The sequence below is a fragment of the Crocodylus porosus genome, unplaced genomic scaffold, assembly GCF_001723895.1.
Source record: "Crocodylus porosus isolate Cpor-Errol unplaced genomic scaffold, CroPor_comp1, whole genome shotgun sequence".
NCBI classification, from domain to species: Eukaryota; Metazoa; Chordata; order Crocodylia; family Crocodylidae; genus Crocodylus; species Crocodylus porosus.
In genome coordinates this window covers 30,035,128-30,054,396 of record NW_017728911.1, presented here as the reverse complement: position 1 = coordinate 30,054,396, position 19,269 = coordinate 30,035,128, and the positions used below count along the sequence as shown (strand labels likewise).

The 19,269-nt window shown below is 43.6% G+C and overlaps 1 protein-coding gene across 5 annotated transcripts in view; it reads left to right on the top strand.

Moving 5' to 3' along the window:
- AKAP13 (A-kinase anchoring protein 13) overlaps positions 1 to 19,269 on the top strand; it is a 243,484-nt gene that overhangs the window by 150,748 nt on the left and 73,467 nt on the right. For all 5 annotated transcript variants that reach the window (XM_019533755.1, XM_019533754.1, XM_019533753.1 and 2 more), the window contains 2 exons: positions 5,113 to 5,194; positions 11,592 to 11,728. In XM_019533755.1, the coding sequence (XP_019389300.1) occupies positions 5,113 to 5,194; positions 11,592 to 11,728 (219 nt within the window). The remainder of the gene's footprint in view (positions 1 to 5,112; positions 5,195 to 11,591; positions 11,729 to 19,269) is intronic.

The window sequence follows — 19,269 nt, the reverse complement described above, 5'->3', positions numbered from 1 at the left end:
AAACGTTGCTTGAAAATATAAGATCAAGTTCAAATAATACAAAAGGAAATCAAATCTCTGGAGATTTTTGAGGAAATTAAAGTTAAACTCCTCTTGTTCCCTTTCCTCCGGAGATGCTTCAGTTTGATTTATAGCTTTGCCAGAAAAGTTGACAATTGCAAGGTTTTTTTTTTTTCAATAGCAGAAAGCTTCCTGATGTCGGTGAAAAGTGTGAAGTGGAAATTAGACACTTTCAGAACATTATAAAATTGAGACATTTTCCAATAGCCGGTCCCCTCTCTCCATTAAAAGTGTTAGACGGGCTGCAGACATCCAATGTTGGTATCCTTTCCGGGCAGCTCCTTTGGGGAATCAGAAGCGTGGTAAAGCAGGAGCACTGGCTGTGCTGTCAGAGTACGTAGTGTACCGCCAACGGTCCCGGTGTACATTGCAGTGCTGCAGTGTAGTTTATCTTAGCCATCAGTATATTCGACTTCCCAACGATCATACTTTTCACTGCATGTGTCGTGGCAGCTGCTGGTTGTAACCGTAGTGCGGATGACTCCCGTCTTGGAACAGCGACCTTGGGAACCGCATTCAGATCTCCCACTGGCGCAGTCCGGGACGAGAAGGATAGATGTAAATCAGCAAGGCAGTTGACCTTGGCTGTCTGTTCTTGACTTTGAACCAAGTGTTAATAGTGACTGTTCTGGGAGGGTCTGATGCAACTGTTTAAACAGGTCTCTGAGAATCAAGAATCGATACTAGGTGTTACAGGGTACAGGCTGGTCTGTAAGGATGTTAGTAACTTTGCTCAGATTGGTAAGCAAAAGCAAAGGCAGGGAAAGCCTTGGGGATCTTTTAAAATGGAAGAGCTTTGTGTTTAGCTAAGGAAAATAGGAGCTGGTGTTCGCTAATTGTTCCCACATGATACAAAATGCAACTTAACAGCCCCTTTTAGCTAGAAGACTATCTTGTGTCTCCTCTTCCTTTTATTTTGCAAAGAGGTTTTTGTATTAAGTTACTTTGGGTTTTAAATTAAATGTCTGCAGAAAGTTGGCTCTGACAGTCAGGAAATCTGTGCATATGTGCCTTGCAAGAGAAATCTGCCAGCCTGGGGCCTGCACCGTCCCTTGCCTGTCTGGGTCTGTTGCTAGCCGGCTGCAGTACCTCCAGGCTGGTCTGTGCATGGGGTTTTAGAAAGACAGTTCTTGTGCGTGCTTTTTCTGGATTCATTTGCCTTCATTGTAGATTAAAAGTTTTGAACCTTTCAGTGCAACCTTCCCAGGGGCATTGCTCCTGAAGTCTGCAAAGTGAGAGACTTCCTGTGAGAATGGTCAGGTTTTCTTCTGCTCCTGAAATGCTGCCCCTTAATCTCTATTTCCACTTGGAAATCCAGAGCCAACAGGCTGCCATCAGTAGCACTCAGTGTATCTTCCTATTGCTGGTGTCCCTTTGGAAGAAGGAGAATGGGGTAGCCAATTGGTGCTGGTCACAGATGATGTTTGGTATCCACCATAACTTCCTCAGGCACATGCCAGCCTTGCAGATCTATTCCTTGAGTGGTCTTAAAACACCACCTTTAAAAACTTGCCTTTCCTGCATTTCATTCTTCAGCCCCTTCAAGGTATAACATTTGGGCAGGGAGTTGAAGATGGAGAAAGGGGGGCTCCAGGTAAAGAAATTTAAGATGGGATCAGCTCTGTATTGAGAGTCTGGAACATCCATTTTCTGGGAGCACCCAGAAACTATTCCCAGATGTTGCAGTCTTGATTTTCTGTGGCCTGGAGAGCACTCATTTACTGGGCGGCTGGGGGTTGCTTGTTTAGTTTATAAGTAATATTCTCCCTGAATCCGTACTACTAAATGACCAGTTGTGGGTATATCATAAGAACAGAGTTTGCACTATTGTAAGGAACGTTAAATAAAAAATATTAAAAGACGCCACATTAATCTCACCTTTCAGTGTTGCTCTTTCATTACTTAATCTTTGAATAGAGGACTTTAAATGCTTGTAAAAGCCTCAGACTAGGGAGGGCAGGACTGATTGGCTGATGGGAAAATATTCAAATATTTGTTGAAAAACCAGCAATATCTATAAAGCATTCACAATAAGTTATTCAGCCAGCTCTGTTTGAGTGCAAAATGAAGTGATGATGATCTAGCTCAATGCCGTTTATCTTGATTACAGCTCTGGGGTGAGGTTATCAACACACCACCTTTTTATGTCTTGTGTTCCCTACCTCCTAATCACTTTTTTTCTAGGATCAGACTTCAAAGAATTATTTCCCCACAAGTAAGATTAGTGTAAATGAGGAGTAATTTTATTACTTACTACGGAGCTACATTTTTGTGAAATTGGTGTCAGTGAAAGTAAAACCGCTGCTCAAATGAAGGGAGATAGACGTTTCTCTGTGGCCTAAAAACAATGGCCTTAAACTGCAGCAGAGGAAGTTTAAGTTTGGAGATTAGGAGGAGCTTTCTAACTCTGAGGATGTTGGAACAGGCTACCTAGAGACGTCGTGGAGTCTCGATCCCAGGAAATTTTCAAGAGCAGACGCTTGGCTGGGATGTTTTAGTCTGGGGTGTTCCTGCCATGACCAGGCGTCTGGACTAGATAACCTCAGGAAGTCCCTTCCAACCCTACTTTCCAATAATCCTTTATTATTTTCACGGGGGGGAGAAGGGGTAATACAACATAAGGGACCAGTAGAGGGAACTTTGTTTTCAAGCACAGAGTAAGTGGCTGTAGGGAACTTGCTTCAGCCTCATGCACTTGGACAATCTGGCAGTCATGATGCCATGCGTTTGCTTGTTCATTCCTTTAGGTTTGCCAATGACATCCAAGGCATCCATTACAAAGAGACTTTACCTCGGCTTAGCAGAACAGATTAATATTGTTGCTGCATTTAGCTGTCGTCTTTGTGCTGCTAAGTGTGAAATAAATGCACACAGACCAGGAATGGGATAGGTGTCACTTTTGTCTTGGACACCTTCTCTCAACCTCACTCCTACATTTGTTCTTTCAGAAGTAAATGGGAAAGTAAAAGAATGGAAAAGTAAACTCTTCAGTGTCTAACTGTTATTTAGTTAATGAGCTGTGAGCAATTTTGACAGACTTTACAGCACAATTGAGTTAATGTGCTGTGCATCACTTCCTAGGTAGTGTTCTGTTGCTAATAATAGGCCACTGTTGCTACCTCCTGTCCTATATATATCCCACACGTCTGTCTTTAGTAGTGGTGTGTATTATCATCAGTTTTTAAAAGCCCTGGTCATAGGGGCGAGACCCCCTAGTATTAAGCAGCATACAAACGAAAATGTGATCCTTGCCCCTGAATGATTATCATTTATGATGGATGAGATGGATTCTCCAAAGGATGTACCAAAGGAACAGTTGGAAAGGCTGGAGGATAACAGCTTTATGAGAGCCCAGGGAGAACAAGATTTCAAGAAGATTGCAGAGGGGTCAGTGGCTAACAGGTCCAACAGGCTTAAGTGTTATTTCTGAGATATGGCTAAGAAGGGGTCAGTCAAGATTTTGGGCAGAGCACCTTCAATAGAAGGGAGGGGACAGAAGCCAGACTGGGGGCAAGAAACTTCAGGGAGTGATTGTAAGCAGCATGTTTTGGGAACTTAATAAAAGGAAGAAGGGACATGGGGTTTTAGTTATTTAGTTATTTTAAGACGGGGAAAACCGAAGCATATTTGAATTACAAGAGGAAATGGCCAGAGGGGAAGGTTAAGAGGAGTCAAAAAGGGATGCAAGTGACTGCAAGAGCGATCAGGCAGTGGGCTGGGATGGGTTCACTGAGGCAAGAGGGAGAGGTTGGGGGAGAGGAGCAGATAATGGACCTCTTGCATCTGATTTAGAAGGAGGAAAGGGGAGAGAAAGCAAGCTGCAGGGAGGGTTTAGACAAATCAGTCAGTGGTGTTGATAAGGAGTCTGAGATAAGGGGAATAAGCTGAGTTAGGCTGAAGAGGTAAAGTTGTTTAGGTAAGAAAATCGGAGAAGTGAAAGGAGGGTGATAGAGCAGAGAAGTAAGTCAGCCTGGTCACAAGGGGTGCATCTAAACATGCACTTTAATGCACAATAGCCTATTTTAATGTGCAGTAAAGTGTCACAAAACACCCATGCTCTTTAGCTAATGTGCATTAAAATAGGCTAATACGTATTTTTATAGTACTTCACAATGGAAGTACTAAATTTAATGTGCATTACCTAAAACACATTAATTGAATGTGTGGATGTGCCCAGGATTTCCAGAGAGGTTCCAAAGCATGTGAGCAAGAGCCAGAGAACTTGAATATTGGTATAAACCAGGGACTAGGGTTGGCTGGGTAGACCTTAGGGTCAAAAAGTAGAACAAACGAGTCCAGGCGGAAGGGGAGAGTGATGAATGGAGGGAATTGGCAGCTGTATCAGTGGAAGAAAGGAGGGGAGAGTTGAAAACAGATAAGAAGCCATCACCACTGATGAGCTAGTAGTCATGCAAAGGCTGAGTGGTAGGGTGTGGGTAATGTTGAAAGAGATAGGTGATGATTCTTATTAAGAAATGCTTTATATCCATTTTTTTCATAATAACCATCACTTCAGCTGTTTCCTACATCTGAAATCAAAAAGATAATGTGCTTCTTGTTCCCACTGTGTTTGGGTACATGCATGTTCTTGCCACCTTAACATCTGAGCATTTTACTGGCCTTAATATATTTACCTAACAACACTCTGCAGGGTAGGGAGTTGGTGTCATGTCTTTCCTGTTGATGGTTAACAGAAGCGCCAGGAGACAGGCGGTCACACGAAGGCAATAGAGCTGGAATTGAGTATGGCTCTCCTGCATCTCAAGCATGTGCCTTCAGCTCCGGATCCCCCCATGTTCTGAGCTCTCCACTCAAGCAAGGGACTCCTTTTTAAATTACTACTTTTTGGGAAGACATTCTAGAGCATTTGATCATTTCTGAAACCACTTCAAAAAAACCCCTACTCCACTGTGACTCAGTACGGAGATTTTTCTGGCCCAGTAGGCAAAAAGGAAGCCATATAACATTATGGGAGACTGTTTATATTTTAGCAAGGCAAGACATTGGAGCTAAACAACATGTTGTTGATTTTGTGTTCTGTTTGCCTTTCAGATAAACCGTGAAAACTGGTGTCCAATAGAGCCTTGTTCCGATCCTTCACTGCTGGAGTCTAAGCGGACTCGTAAATCTACAGGTAAGCACCATATTGTTTGCAGACAGCCTGTTCACCAGGGAACTGATGCATCTGTCTTTCCAAGAAAACCCCAGACTTTCTTCCGTGGGTTTTCCCTTCTCCCCTGCCCTTTTCTCTTTCCTATTTATCATCCCCTTAAAATGTGTGTGCAAATGGAAGTAAAAGATGTGTGTAATTACCATATTTATTTAAATACAAGATGAGATCTCTTCCCCCCCACACCCCAATCAGCATGGGGAGGAAAGCCACGTCTTACGTCTGTATATGAGGAAACCTCATACAATAAATTGTCTAGCATTAAACTGCTGCCAAAAGCCGCATGTGCTCAGTAACGGAAATCAGCTATGAAGTTCATTAAATGCAGCCAACATTGCGCCTGACTATAAAACACAGGACCCATGTTGGGTAGACATGCTGATGAGAACTTTTTCTTGTGGCCTTTAAAAAACCACATGGGCAGTTGCTCCCCCCAAGATGGAACAAGCACCTGGCCCGGAGGTACTGCAGTACCAGGCTAGCACTCGGAGAGGCCAAAGCAAGTTTTGATGCCCTTCCCTGGTGCCAGTAATGCTAATGGGAGCCTACCACAAAGAGATTACCACAGCCCATCTGACTAAGACGTCTGGCAGTGCCCATTTAACGCAACCTTCCCCTCCCTCCCCCCGAGGTCTGACTCTTTCCAGTCCTAGTGAACTACTACATTGCATATATTTCAACTTCCTCTACACTCCGACAGCTGAGCTGCACCTTTCCTTCCCAGTTCCAGTTATTCCTGTTTCTTCACCAGCCTTATGCCTGGCAAACACAACCCACTGGGGTCCCAAACGGTTCACCCAGAATCGCTGTGTGCCCCCCCCTACCCCCCCAGACCCCGACCTGTCACACATGATTAGTGTGGCCCTGCCCTCTATGAGGTGGAGCCTGACCAGGTTGTCCTGCACCTCATCTGCGTATACATTTTTGGAGGATCTCAGGACTCAACACACTGTGGTTCCAGTCACAAGTGGAGGGTTAATTAGCACGAGACCTTTGTTGGGGGGATATCTGGAGTATACCCACATACTGAGCAGCGCTTAACTGTGGTGTCACCATGGCTTGACTTCGCTGGGGACTAGTCCAATGAACTGTGTGGTAAATCATGAGCCTCTTGGCTCTGGATTTTAATATCATGTATAGTTTATACTGTATATAAAGCAGGTACAGAAAGGCCACTTAAAGTGTGTTTATAGTGTGCCTATGCTAAAACTTGTATCGGTTTTAAAAAATGCAAAATGCTGGGTGAGCTAAGTCTGTGGGTACTATGTGCAAATTACTGCAGGTATGTGTATTTCAAGGTCATTTTTTTCAAATGTGTCCCTCACTTCCACGTGCTTAGGGATAGCAGGGTCTGACGGTAAGGAGCTGTGGGAAGAGGCTGCAGGGGGAAGAATTTAGGGAGAGGCAAGGGACCTGAAGCCCCCAGATTTATTTTCCCTGCTGTAGCAGTGGGAGGGGAACAAATTCAAGGCAAACCTCCAATATGATTCCATACCCAGAAAATTATAACAAATTTCTAAATTTTATGCATAGAGAATCTCATTATTGGGGGATTAGCTTGTAGTTCCAGTGCCTGTATGTTTGGTACCGAGCAGTGTTATAACCGTCGTCTCATTAAGTGATTCGGCACAACTGTATTTTAGCCAGTACTTTGATTAGTAAAATACAAGGGGACCATGAGTGTGTGGATAACACCCCTGCTTACAAAAGGCAAACTTTAGAAGTCACATTTCGACATTCAGAAGTGCTGCAAACCTGGGAGCCTCCACTGATCCACAGGATTCAAAAAGCAGAAAGTTTGCGCAGAGCCATCTTTCCCACACCCCTCCCCTCAGTGGTAATGAACTTCAGGCCGTTTATGCTGTTTAGCATTTGCCTCTCCTTTGACACAGACATAAAAACTAGCCTGGCCAGTTTCAAAGAGGGCTTGATGTGCGAGATAAGAAAAAAGTTTCCTCTCTCCAGTATCTAGTGTGTGAGCTAGTGTGAGTTGGGGTAATTTGCTTGGACTCTTAATGGCAGCTTTGAATTGGGCTTTCCACACAGTAGCCTCTTTTTGCTTTGTTTCCATGAAAGCAATCGCTTCAGCGGTGGTGAAAGATGGAGTTACCTGTTGATGAATTGGGAGCTAAAGGTTAGCTCTCCTGAACGTACATTATTGGCTAACAGCAGTGTTGGCTTTTGAGCATTTGTGAACTCTTAGCTTCCTGCTGAATAATGCAGACAAGCATGTACATCAGGATACTATCTCCCTCGCATCAGACCATATTGCCTAATAAGTTAAATGTGTTGGGGCCGACTAGTAAGCTGACTGGCTGCCTATAACCCTGCTGACCGAAGAGTGACTGAGTGACTAAGTGTCCCCTACAAGCAAATATTATGTCTGAATTCCTGTGGGGTGGCAACAGTAACTGTCCTGATAACATGTTCACATGACATCATCTCCTGGGGCCTGCTCCTTTAAAAACACACCAGAGGTTTTAGTGAAATTCATCAAATTTGTTCAAGTTTTTCACAATAACTCTTCATTGAGGGTGCCCACCTGAGTCTCACCTCTTCATGGGGGAAACTCAGAAAAGCGTGGATTGAATCAGCAATGGGCCCTAGATGTGAAGTTCAGATACAGCCTTGGCACAAGTACGGTGTGGAGATCTGTCTTGCACTTCTGTTCTGGTTCTTCTGTAGCTAGAATAGATCTTTAAACAAAATTTGGCTTTGTCTGGGGAAATGTCTGAGAACAGTGTACAGTATGCTGGTTTCTGGCTTGCTCCCTCCCAAAGCACCTCTCAGCAAGCCTTGTGCTGATTCTCTCAACAAGCTCCCATTGGCCAGGGCTGGCCTTCTAGCCAGCTTTCTTCAATGTCATCCTTCATCTGAGGCTGTAGCATCCATCTTGTCTACAAAAACATCTTCCAGCTGCATTCATGCATGTATAGAAGACTCCAGTTTCTTGTTGCTCCATAAGATCTCCCTCCATTCCCAGGTGTCTTCACCAAATAGACTCCAGGTCTGCCCCTTTGCTAGCAACTTCAGGATCTTCACCTGGCCTCCCCATCTATTCAAGAGCTTCCTTTCTGGGGGCATCCATCTATGTCCTTCCTGCTCCCGCTTCATATGGATATCCCTCTTTGAGTCCTGGCCTTGTCCTTGGGCATGCTGAAGAGGTTAATCCTTGTCCCCCCACATCTGTTCCTCCTCCTTTTCTTAGCCCCTCTTGCTGGGGTCCCATTCCCCCCCTTCTTCTGGAGAGAGGATGCAGCTGCTTCTCCCTCATCTCACCCTGCCAGCAGCCGGTACAGATCAAATCTGCCAGGCCTTCAAGGTGTTCATCCAGCACCAGTTACAGCTTGGGCTTCCCTAAGCAGCCCTTGTCCAAATGAATCGCCCCTGTACTTCAGTCCCGTTCAGGATTTCAAGCTCATGACAGTCAGGGAGCTAATAGGCTCTATCTAAACAATTATATTATTTCTGAGTCCCTCCAGACCAGGGGTGGGCAAAATACAACACACGGGCCGAATCCGGCCCACGGAGGGGCTTTGTCCAGCCTGCTGCAGGCCCCGCCTGGCCCTGGCGCATCCTGCCACTGCCTGGGCATGCAGCAGGGATGGGGTGGCTCTGTGGCAGGACTGCCTCTCTAGGCATCCCAGGCTGCTGCCACTGGCCCCAGCCTCATGGGACAGGCGGGGACCAGCATGCACAGCCCTGACCCCATGCTGGCTCTGGGTTTGCCCGTCTGGGCTGAGCAGCACAGGACAAATTGCAGCTCAGCACAGGGCAAAAGTGGCCCCTCCCCTGCCCCTACCCCTTGCCGGCTCTATTTCAATAGAGTTTAATAGTGGATTGGCTGATTTCTGTGCACTAAACCATCTCTTGTAGGACTAGAACCCGCAAATTCTATAGGAGGCTATAGAAAATGTCAGATGTTCTTTCTGTTAACTTTATCAGATTCTTCATAAAGGCTGTTGAATACTTTGCAAACTGTGGTTTTCCCTATGGATCGCAGGGCAGCCAAGTCTACCCTGTCTCCTTCTCTTCGAGATGATCTTGTAGTAATTGAATGTAGTGAACTGCTTGGAATTTTCTTTCCCAGGGTTTTTCAGTCTGGAATTGTGTTTGTCTCTCCATATGCTCATAAAAATGTGCCCCTTATTTTATTTTCACGTGCATCTTGGAGAAGGGGAGAGAGAGCAAGTTGAGCAGTAAATCATGCGTGCATAGTAACTGCATTATATCTGTGTAAGGGAGAGTCATCCATCTACCTCTGTTGTTGTGGGACTGTCGTCATCGGGGCTTATCGGGTCACAAGTGCAAGAGACTGGAGTCCCATATTGTGCAACGTACACACTGGTTTAAAAAAAAAAAAAAAAAAAAAGCAAATGAAAACAAGCAAAGCCTCCGCGAAAAGGCGGGGAGTTACTTCGAACAGATCTCGGATTTGGACAGTTCTCAGCACAGATGGGATGAGGTATGTGTGAGGGCTTTTTCCACCCCCCTCCATTGTGTCTTGAAAGAAAGAAACTCCTTCTTCCTCTTCCACCCTGTCATGCCCCTCTGCTGGTCCTGCGATTCCTTTCAGTGCCTGCGGTGATTTATTATCTGGGCGAGGTATCTGTCCATTGGTGAATCTGGAGCTTCCCTGTGAAGTTTCCATCAGACCGTCGCTGAGCCAGTTTGTTTTTCAGGCTGGAATGTGGACATGCTCTGTTAATTTGCCAGCTGGATTGTCATGATGCTGCCTCACAAGCTATTTTGTTTTTGGGGTTTCTTTTTTTTTTTTTTTCATTTTCTTTCTTTCTTTTCTTTTCCCCTCTCTGCCCCTCTCACTTACGGAAAAGAGGTTCAGATTTTCCAGGTTTCTTGAAAGGGGAGAAAGAGCAGGGAATAACCACACCTCCTACAGTAAGTGCTTTTCCTATTCTCCGCGGTGTGGAAACTCGGTGGAATATCCGTGTTTCCAATAGGCCTCTTTCGTGAGCATAATTACAGTACCACAGGGAGCAACCTAACTCTCCACCACTGGAAGGCAGTTTTCTAGGGAAGCAGCCAGTGCATTTGAGAGCATTATTTTCATTCTCTTTGCACTTTCCTCTATTCTTGTTCTATCCAGCAACTCCCGAGCCGTCTGCTTTTTGTGCTAGCCAACGGATGCAGATGGAAAGTGGGTGGATCCAGGCTGTTCCTAGACATAATGGCTTAGTGCTGTTTCCAAGTGTCAATGGTTGGCCAGTTAGCTCTTACTTGCTACCATAACGAATGGCAAGGGCATGACACGTCCACAGTGTAGCTCTCGGTGACTCAGTGGACCGTGCGTTGCAGCCAGTCTTCCTAGAAGTCTCTTCTCTTGTCAAGCTGTGCACCCTGAACTCCCTTAGCTCAGCTGAGCCTGCTCTTCCTACATTTGTGTCTCCTGGGCCAGGGTTAAAGTTTCAGCAAGGAAGGACTGTGGTAACTTGGGCTTCTGGGAAACCTTAGGGGTAGAACCTGCTTGGAAGTTACGTCTCCTGACAACAGGCTCAATCCTTAACCCTTCATCTGAGCTTTGCAAACTAGCTGCCTACAGATGATATCTTAGAGCTCCCATCAGAGATCATTTGGACCATTGAAAAGTCTAGGAAAGAGAAAGGGGGGGGGGAACCCTCTCTTAGAGCTGCCTCCTTCCACTCTAGATATGTCCAAGTTGTACAGTTTGTAAGCTTCACACAGCTGAAGATGAGCAAATGCTAAACAGTATTTTTCCCCTTTTTAGGTTCCAAAAAATGTGTTTCTCTCTCACATTTATGGGCCGGTCTTGACAGGGGAAAGATGGGGGTTTGATCAAATGAAAATTATCGTGGAAAAAAGCCGTGTTCTTAAGCATTTTATTTTTTTTCCTCAGAAAGCGAAATATTTTTTAGCTGAAAACTGAAAATGTTCAGTTTTTTCATTTAAAAAAAAATTGGCAGTCAAATTTGGTCAGCTCACACCTCGATTTTTAAGACCTGTCCAGCATGGCATTTCTGTTTTACCCAGACCATACACTGGTGCCGCTTGCCAAGCCCGCAAAACAATTTCTGAACTGTTGGGCAAATTGTTTAAAATCCCACATTAATGTTTTACAGGGGTGCACACATGATGCTAAACAAATGAGGTTTCTAAAGTGCATTGCATGCTGATTAGACCCTGCAGATAAATCAGGAGCAATTACGTGCCGTTATTGGTGCAGTTATAGGTCTACAACTAGCTCCAGGTCTCGTGATGCCATCTGCAGTTGATTTCATTGAATTTGTTTCAGGCACCTCGTGTTGCAGTGCCTGAAACTCAGCATATGTCTGCAGAAGAAAAGGTTGGATTGTAACTCTTTTTGTGCACTCTGTTTCTTCAGAATGTGAACATTTCCTGGAGGATGGGCTGAGCAGAGTCTGCGCCTCATCACAGGGTATCCTTAAAAGAGAGTCTGGGAGTGAGTCTGAATACTTCTCCTTGCCTGGTGATGGGATGGATGACATAGTCTTTGGAAAGGTAAGCTGACAGCACAGGGCCTGGTTCAAACTCCAGGAGCTGGTCCTACAATGCCACAGAGAAACAACTTCCATTGATATCAGTATGGAAATCAGAAGGAAATGACCTCCTGTTTTGATACAGCAATAAGAGGGACATGTTTGTGGTTATTTTCTATCAGGTGTTATTTTTCAGAGACTCTGTAATCCCTCCTGCATTCAAGAGAAGGTTTGTATTTTAGCAGTCTGTAGATAGATCAGCCACAAAGGGCAGAACTGACAAAACCACGCTTTGTTGTAGGGTCTCTGATAAGGACTACACAAAGGCTTTAGTATTTGGAGGTAGTCAGTGTTTCTCAAAGACATTTTCACCTGAAAGAACGAACCCCCTGGAAAACACTTTGCTATCTATTGGCATCCTCTGCATTGTAGACTGTAGGAGAACCAGTGCGAGCCTGATACCAGGAAAAAAAACCCCCAAAAACCCTGATTCTTCAGCCCAATTCTGCTGTACAGAGTAGCACAGTTTTGTTTCCCAAGGTAGCAAAATATTAAGCATTAATACTGCTAGTGCCTTGCAGTATTAATACTGCTAAGGCTAGTTTTGAGAGAGAAACTGAAGAAAATGTTTTTACACTCACTAAGGATAGCAGAAAAGTGGAAAAAAACCAAACCCGACCTCTTTTCACGGTTCTCATCCATCTACATGTAGTATCATGTTTTGCATTGCTTACTGATGATAAAGAAAGTCAAAATTGAGATTTGGAACCAGGCTTTTAAATTTACTTCAGAATTTGCCTTAAGCCTGTTGCTCTCTGTACAAGTACAGCTTAGGCCTGTCTTAATGGTAATTGATTTCTCCTCCTCGAATGTCCATACAGTCTGAGAATAAAAGTAGGGCAACAAATAGTTGAAAAGACAGCTGGAAAAAAATGGTGCTCCATAATAATGGGGTCACTTGATTCCTGTGAACAACCATCACAAACCTTGGGACAAGCTCTGGCTGTGCTTTCTGCACATCTTGTCCAAGCGTAATGGGGCATGTAGTCATCTTATGCTTACCTGAGGCATAGACACGTTTTTCCATAAGAAAATTGAGTTGAGTATGGTTTCCATGCACACTTGCAGAGAAATGTATTTGACAAACTGAACTTATCTTTATTTAAATCAAGTCAGATGATGGTGAATGTTTTCCAGCAGGATGGGATAGACCACAGCCTGGACTTAGTGATCTCATGTGCTATAAATGAACTGGAAAGTCATCCTTAATGAATGTGGGAGGGGACAGAGCTTACCAGCCTCACCCTTTCCTATCTCACGTGCTCAGCAGTGGGGGAGCTCTTGCCTCTGACAATGCTGCAGGGCTTTTATCCTGGTCAGGCAAAGTAAAACATGTCTCCAGTTTTCCCATTTGTACAAGTTACAGAATCGGTCTTTGTGTGTTATAAGTCTGATTCTAAGGAGGATAGTTGCAAGAAAGCAAAGGGGAGCATGTATTAAATTATATATGGGCCAGAAGTTTTGCTTTTCCATCTTTTTAGCGGGAGAGAACATTTCTCAACATAGAAACAGCAAAATGGAGGTCTGTAAAGGAATTCCATGTGCCAAGGTTGTCCCTGGGGAAGAAATGTCGAAGTGCAGGATGCACGATTCTTCCATGGCTCCATTTCAGTTGCAGGACAGATTGACAAAACTGTTTTATTTGACAAATGAAAAGCTCTTACCAATTCTGTGTTCTTTGACAGCAGAGAGAAGGATAATGCTTGACAACATTCAGGGATATAGTTTGGAAGGTTATGCAAAGCTAAAAGACACAGGTGATTAGAGCCTTCCTGGCACGTCCATCTTTCTTCACGTTACTAACCTTCCATCTTTAACAGTTTAGTTCCCCGTCTCTGTTCCCCACCTCACCGCTACTTCCTGCAGTTGTGCATCCATTCATTATATAATTATCAATACCAAATTAGCTTAAGGGTTAGGGGGTTTCATTTGACCTTTTTTCCTATGGGCCCAGTTAGACCTGGCAAAATCAGCTTAAAAAATTAAGACACACTGAACACGATCTAGTGGACCCTGGGATTTTTGCTTGGTTTTTTACAGACGCTGGTACAAACCCATTTTTGTTTGAAAGTAAGCTTGCAAAGAGGAAACTGCTGTTGGTACTTATGCAAATACGTATTTCAGATAAACGCTTATGAAATATGTGTATTTAGCATAATCTTAGATGCTGGCTGTGTTTGAACGGACATCTTAAAATTTCTTGTGGGTTTGGAAAGTATTCCGTTCCAAAGCATGGCCAATGTCATATAACTTAGGTGACCAAGCACATAGCAAACCGTGAACAGCCTGTAATGTTCACATCAACCAATTTATCAAGCAGTTCCGAACAACAAACACGGTTGCAAAGATCAAAATCTGCCAGCTTATCAGGCTTTTTCACTGACAGAAAAGCATTTCACTTGCTAAATAAATCACAAGCAGCTTTCTCAGTTCTAGTCCCAATACTGATAAGATGCACTTTGTAAACTCAAAAAACTGCCTGTTCAAGGAAGAAGAGCCGTTGGACTAAAAATGTTACCTATGCACTTCAGGTCACGTGCATTGATGTTTGCATTACTTAATGTGTAGGACAGGCAGTCAAAACTCAGGGGAAAATGAGTGAGAAACAGAGAAACTAGGCTGACTAAAAAATAAATGTAGAGATAATATGAAAAAGAACAACAGTGGAAAACCCACTGAATAAGTAGTGATACTGCTGTAGGATAACTATGAACAGTACCATGTTTACTTAAATCCAAGACAAGGTCCCCCCCCCCATTTAACATGGGGCAGGGGCAAGAGGCAGGGCATTTGACTCCCCCTATCCCACTGTTTCTCCAACTGCAGCAATGGGGGAGGGCATGAATTTAAGACAATCCTCCAATAATTAGATTCTCGACATGGAAAATTATAACAAATGTATACATGTTCCATGTGTCGAATCTAATTACTGGGGGGGGGGCTTCTTAAATTTCACCTGGCATGCTGCAATTCGACCCATCCCTGCTGATTATTGTTATTATAAAAGTTCCCATTTCCCCCTTGGGTGGAGTTACACTTCAACTGTCTGTTGCTGCAGCTGTTAGCTGCAGAGAACACCTACTCCCATTAACAGGGGAGTTATGAAGAGTGAAGTGACTGATGGGTCTGCTTTGGGAAATCCAATAGTACTTATGAAATATATTTAGGAAACTGTAGGCAGATCAAGGCTGTATATTGAGCTTCATCAGGAATCCTTGCCACCTCCACAGAATTGCTAAAACTTCATCCATTTTAAGCCCTCCTTCTGTTCAGGGACCCTAGAGAATTGAGAAGCACCAAGGTCTGCAGGTGCCCGAGATGGGACCTGATGATAGGCATGTACGTTCTCATTACTAGGTACTGTGCCATATTGTTCTGAAGAGCACAGACCGAGTTGAGCACCTTGTACCGAAGAGAGGAGAGCTCCACAATCAATACCCTGCTCAGACGCTTCCTGCAGATACTTTTGGGGCATCTGCTGGAATCCAAGTCACTTACAACTGAGTTCCAAGATTTCAGCAAAATGTCATGCTCTGTTGCAATGTTTATTTCCATGTCTAGTCATCCTCCCGGTTCCCTAAAGATCTATCTGTTTAGTGGACAGGCTTTGCTACACCCTCTTCTCAATGATTAATGCTTTGTACGGTCATTTCCTGTGATGGGTTGCCTAGCGCTGCCTCCCTGGGGCATAGCTAGTAACGTTCGCTCCGCTTAGCTTTTAAGTTTAAGATTCATAGTCTCTTCTAAACTTCTGATGTTGCAGATACTCTAAGGCAGATTGATATCTCTGAAAACCATGGGTTTTGCTTGACACCGTCGTCTTTTACTTTGTGAGCTACATCACCCTTACCAATTAAGCTATGATGTATTTTGTGCAGCTGGAGAAACGGGAAGCTCTATGGATTCACATATATAAATTGTAGGTGGATAAGGAGAGGAGGATATATAGAGAGAAATAATTATTGTCATGAATAAATAGTGTATCCTTCGCTATCCACAATGCAAAAATGATTCAGGATTTGCCTGATGATCTCTTAATTGGTGCTTGCGCGGTTACACGCGTTGGTTCCTTCATCTTTGTCCTCCCCAGAAACTTTTGCACACCCCTTTCTAATAGCATGAAAGCAACCAATTATGGTTGCCAATGACACTCCAAGCTGTAGGCATACAACACCCCCTTGTGACGACACCTTCTCCAGTTGCTTGTACTTCTAAGGATTTTTGTTATCTAGTCTCTTTTCCTTAGAAACATCCAGGGAACTAGCATACAGATGTGAATGTAATGATCATCAGCATGATTCATCAGCAGTGCTTAAGGACAGTACTCTCTCACCCATGCAAGAGGACCTCATTAGCTAGAAAAAATAGGAGCTATGAACTGTGGACCAGGCACTATAGTGGGGATTTGTACTAGAGGTTATAGGATATATTACCAGATATGTTTAGTTGTACAGTAATGGAAGAATTGCTAAGGCTAAAAATAACCCTATGCAGTGATGCTGATGAGTGGTTTATGACTAGCAGAACTTGTGATGTGAAGAGGCTGTGGTCTTGTGTTGTGGGTTTTGCTTTCAGCATTTGGTCATTACTTAGGTGAGTTTGAGATCTCCAAGCAGGGTAAAAAATGTGTTATCTTAAGGAGTTTTTAATCGCTGATTTTTTGTCTTAATGCAGTTTTTACTGGTTTTATAATTAACTAGGTAAATTGGGGAGAAGAGACGTAGTAGGTCACGTCGGGCATTTTTACATGTGCTCCTGAGAATTTGGGGGAGAGGAGTCCTTTAATTAGAACTGTTCTGAGAGCTGCTGTAATTATAGTGCCCACAATGTCTTGTGCACAGGCAGTCCTTGACTTACAACATTTTTGAGTTACGAAGTTTCACACTTACCAGGCTTATAAATTGACACCCTGGTTCAACTTTCTGATGTCAGTCTCGACTTTACAACCCTTGATCCGACGCCACGCTGCACGCATCACCCGTCTCCCTAGGGAACATCTGTCCAAACTTCCTTGGACACTTTCTTTAAGAAAGCAAACAAGACTCCAGAAAAACCTGCAGCCGAGAACCCTTCAAACCGTCCAGCAAAGTCACCTCAAAGAATTCCTTCCAAATCAAAGATTGCTATTTACAATATAAATACATTACTGTAGCTATATTACACATCTGTAATTGATTGAGTACAAAATTCTGGGTTACTTTTGGTGAAAATAGGGTATCAGGCCTTGGTTCAGGAACCAGTCCCCCATTTATAACATTGTTTGCTTTGGGAAAATCGATTCCGAGTTATAACCTTTCGACTTAAGACGTGGTGGGAACCAGCTGTCATAAGTCTGAGGACTGCCTGTATCAGTGTCCCTGCACTTCAAAATGGTGTGGGGGGAGTTTAATTAAAGCTCATCAAACAAACTTTAGTTCAAGCATCCCCGCTGCCATTTTGAAGCCCGGGGACACTGATACATGAAACATGGAGACTACTGGAGGCATGCTAATTAGCTTGCTCCAACAAACTCGATTAATTGAGCCTGCCCTGACGTGCTGCAATTACAGCACGTTGGAGCTGGCTCCCTGCACGTTTGCAGACACCCATCTACAATAAGATGGGGAATAATTTCAGGGGATTCAGCATTGTATTTACTGAAGTATGTTTGTGTTCATTATCAGATTTAATTGAAAGGTACGGATTTTCAGCTGTATTTTGACTGTGAATCAGGATTAATTTGAAACCTTCAAGTAAAACACCAGTTTGTGTAATCCAGTGCCCAAGGCCCATTCTGCAGTTGCTGTTGGGCAACCCTGCAATAACGTACCCACACACATATACAGCTCCCATAGCAACCCCATACCAACAGACCAGAGTCCCCCTCATAAAAGGGGGAGAAATGCAAAGAATAAAGATTGTACTTGTTCATACTGATGCAAAAAAGTAGGGAAAAGACATTTTATGTATGCGTGGTAGAGTACAAAGGCCTCAGTTGTTTTTCACCAAGCGAAGCATTAGCATCCAGTTCGATTTAGGAAGCGAGGCCCGGTTAAGTTCCCCAAACCTTTCAGAACAGCTAGTTAAAAGGAGAGGAAAGCCTTTGAAAACTGGAATCCCATGCTCCCTTGTCACAGGGTTGGGCTGGGCTGGGCCTCAGACTTGTTTTTCTGCTTTTTTCCTTGTTTATGTCAAATACACTTCTTGTTCTGTTTTGTAACGTTTGCCCTCAAAAACCTCAGAAAAGAAAGCTCGAGGAGGAGGAAAGATTTCTCACTGGAACGCTTTTTTTCTTCTTGTTCTTTCATGACTGAGCTGAATTGCCCACTGCATGAAATAATAACACTGGTAATAAAAAAAAAAAAAAGCTAACAGGATAACACCACTGAGATTAATTTTGAGGTTGCCTGAAGCTGCAAAATTGAACATCCCTAAATAAAAAGCAGCTCCTTTTCAATTCACCTTTTACAGCCAGTTGAGTTTCACAAACCCATTAGCAGAAACGAAATGGCAGGTACCTTCAGAAACGCACTATTCAGAGATTTTCTTTTCATTCTTCTTAATACTTCTAAAATCTTCATTGCCCTTTTCACCTAGAGAGATTAGTCTATATTACCTACCTACCACTAAGACTTCACTTTACATCACTTTGCATGTTTTCTTTTTTAAAAAAAAAAAAAAGTCTTTGACAGAATATAACTAGTATTCTTTATTCAGGGCCTTCCAAGGTGAAGTCATGTAGGCAAGGGAAAATAGTTGTCACCTTTCAAACAAAAGGGTTTATGGTTCCTTAAGTGGCTTCTGTGCATTCCTGCTCCGAATGAGAAGGTACTGCCAGCACGATGCATCTCAAGAAACTCTGGTTACAGGTGATTAACTTCTGTTTTCCTTTGCTAGCTCCATGGATCATCTCTCTGAATAAGGTCTGATATTGATAGCCAGTTGGACCAGGCTATCAATATCAGTCCTTATTCTTGATTGCACCACTGAAGGCATTTTTTGGCAGTTAGCTTTATTGTCATGTTTGGATTGATACAGCTTAAGGTGAAGGCGCAAGGCAGGAATTCTAACGTAAAGAAAAAATGATCTTTTTTTTTTTTTTTTTTTCCTACTTCTGTTGCAGCAGAAGAGTAACTCAGGACTCTCTTCTGCTGTCCCAAGAAGGTGTTTAACATGGATTGGATTATAAACATTACATTGGGTTACAACCATTATAATATTTTTGGCGTTTAGTAACACAGTGTTCACATGTTTAAAACATGTGTTATACACAAACTCATGAAAGGGCAAGTCCTGGACACTTTGGGCACGTCCAGATGATCGTGGTCATATAGTATGTGGTGCTGTGTGGTTTGCATGCCACATAGTCCAGTGTTCTCCGCGCCGTGAGGGTGCGCTGCCCAAACGTGTGCTGCGCTGGGTTTGTTTCCAGCAGGAAAAAAACGCAGAGCGATGCGCACTTTCATAGACATTAGGGCTGGAAGGGACCTCGGGAGATCATTGAGTCCAGCCCCCTGCCCAAAG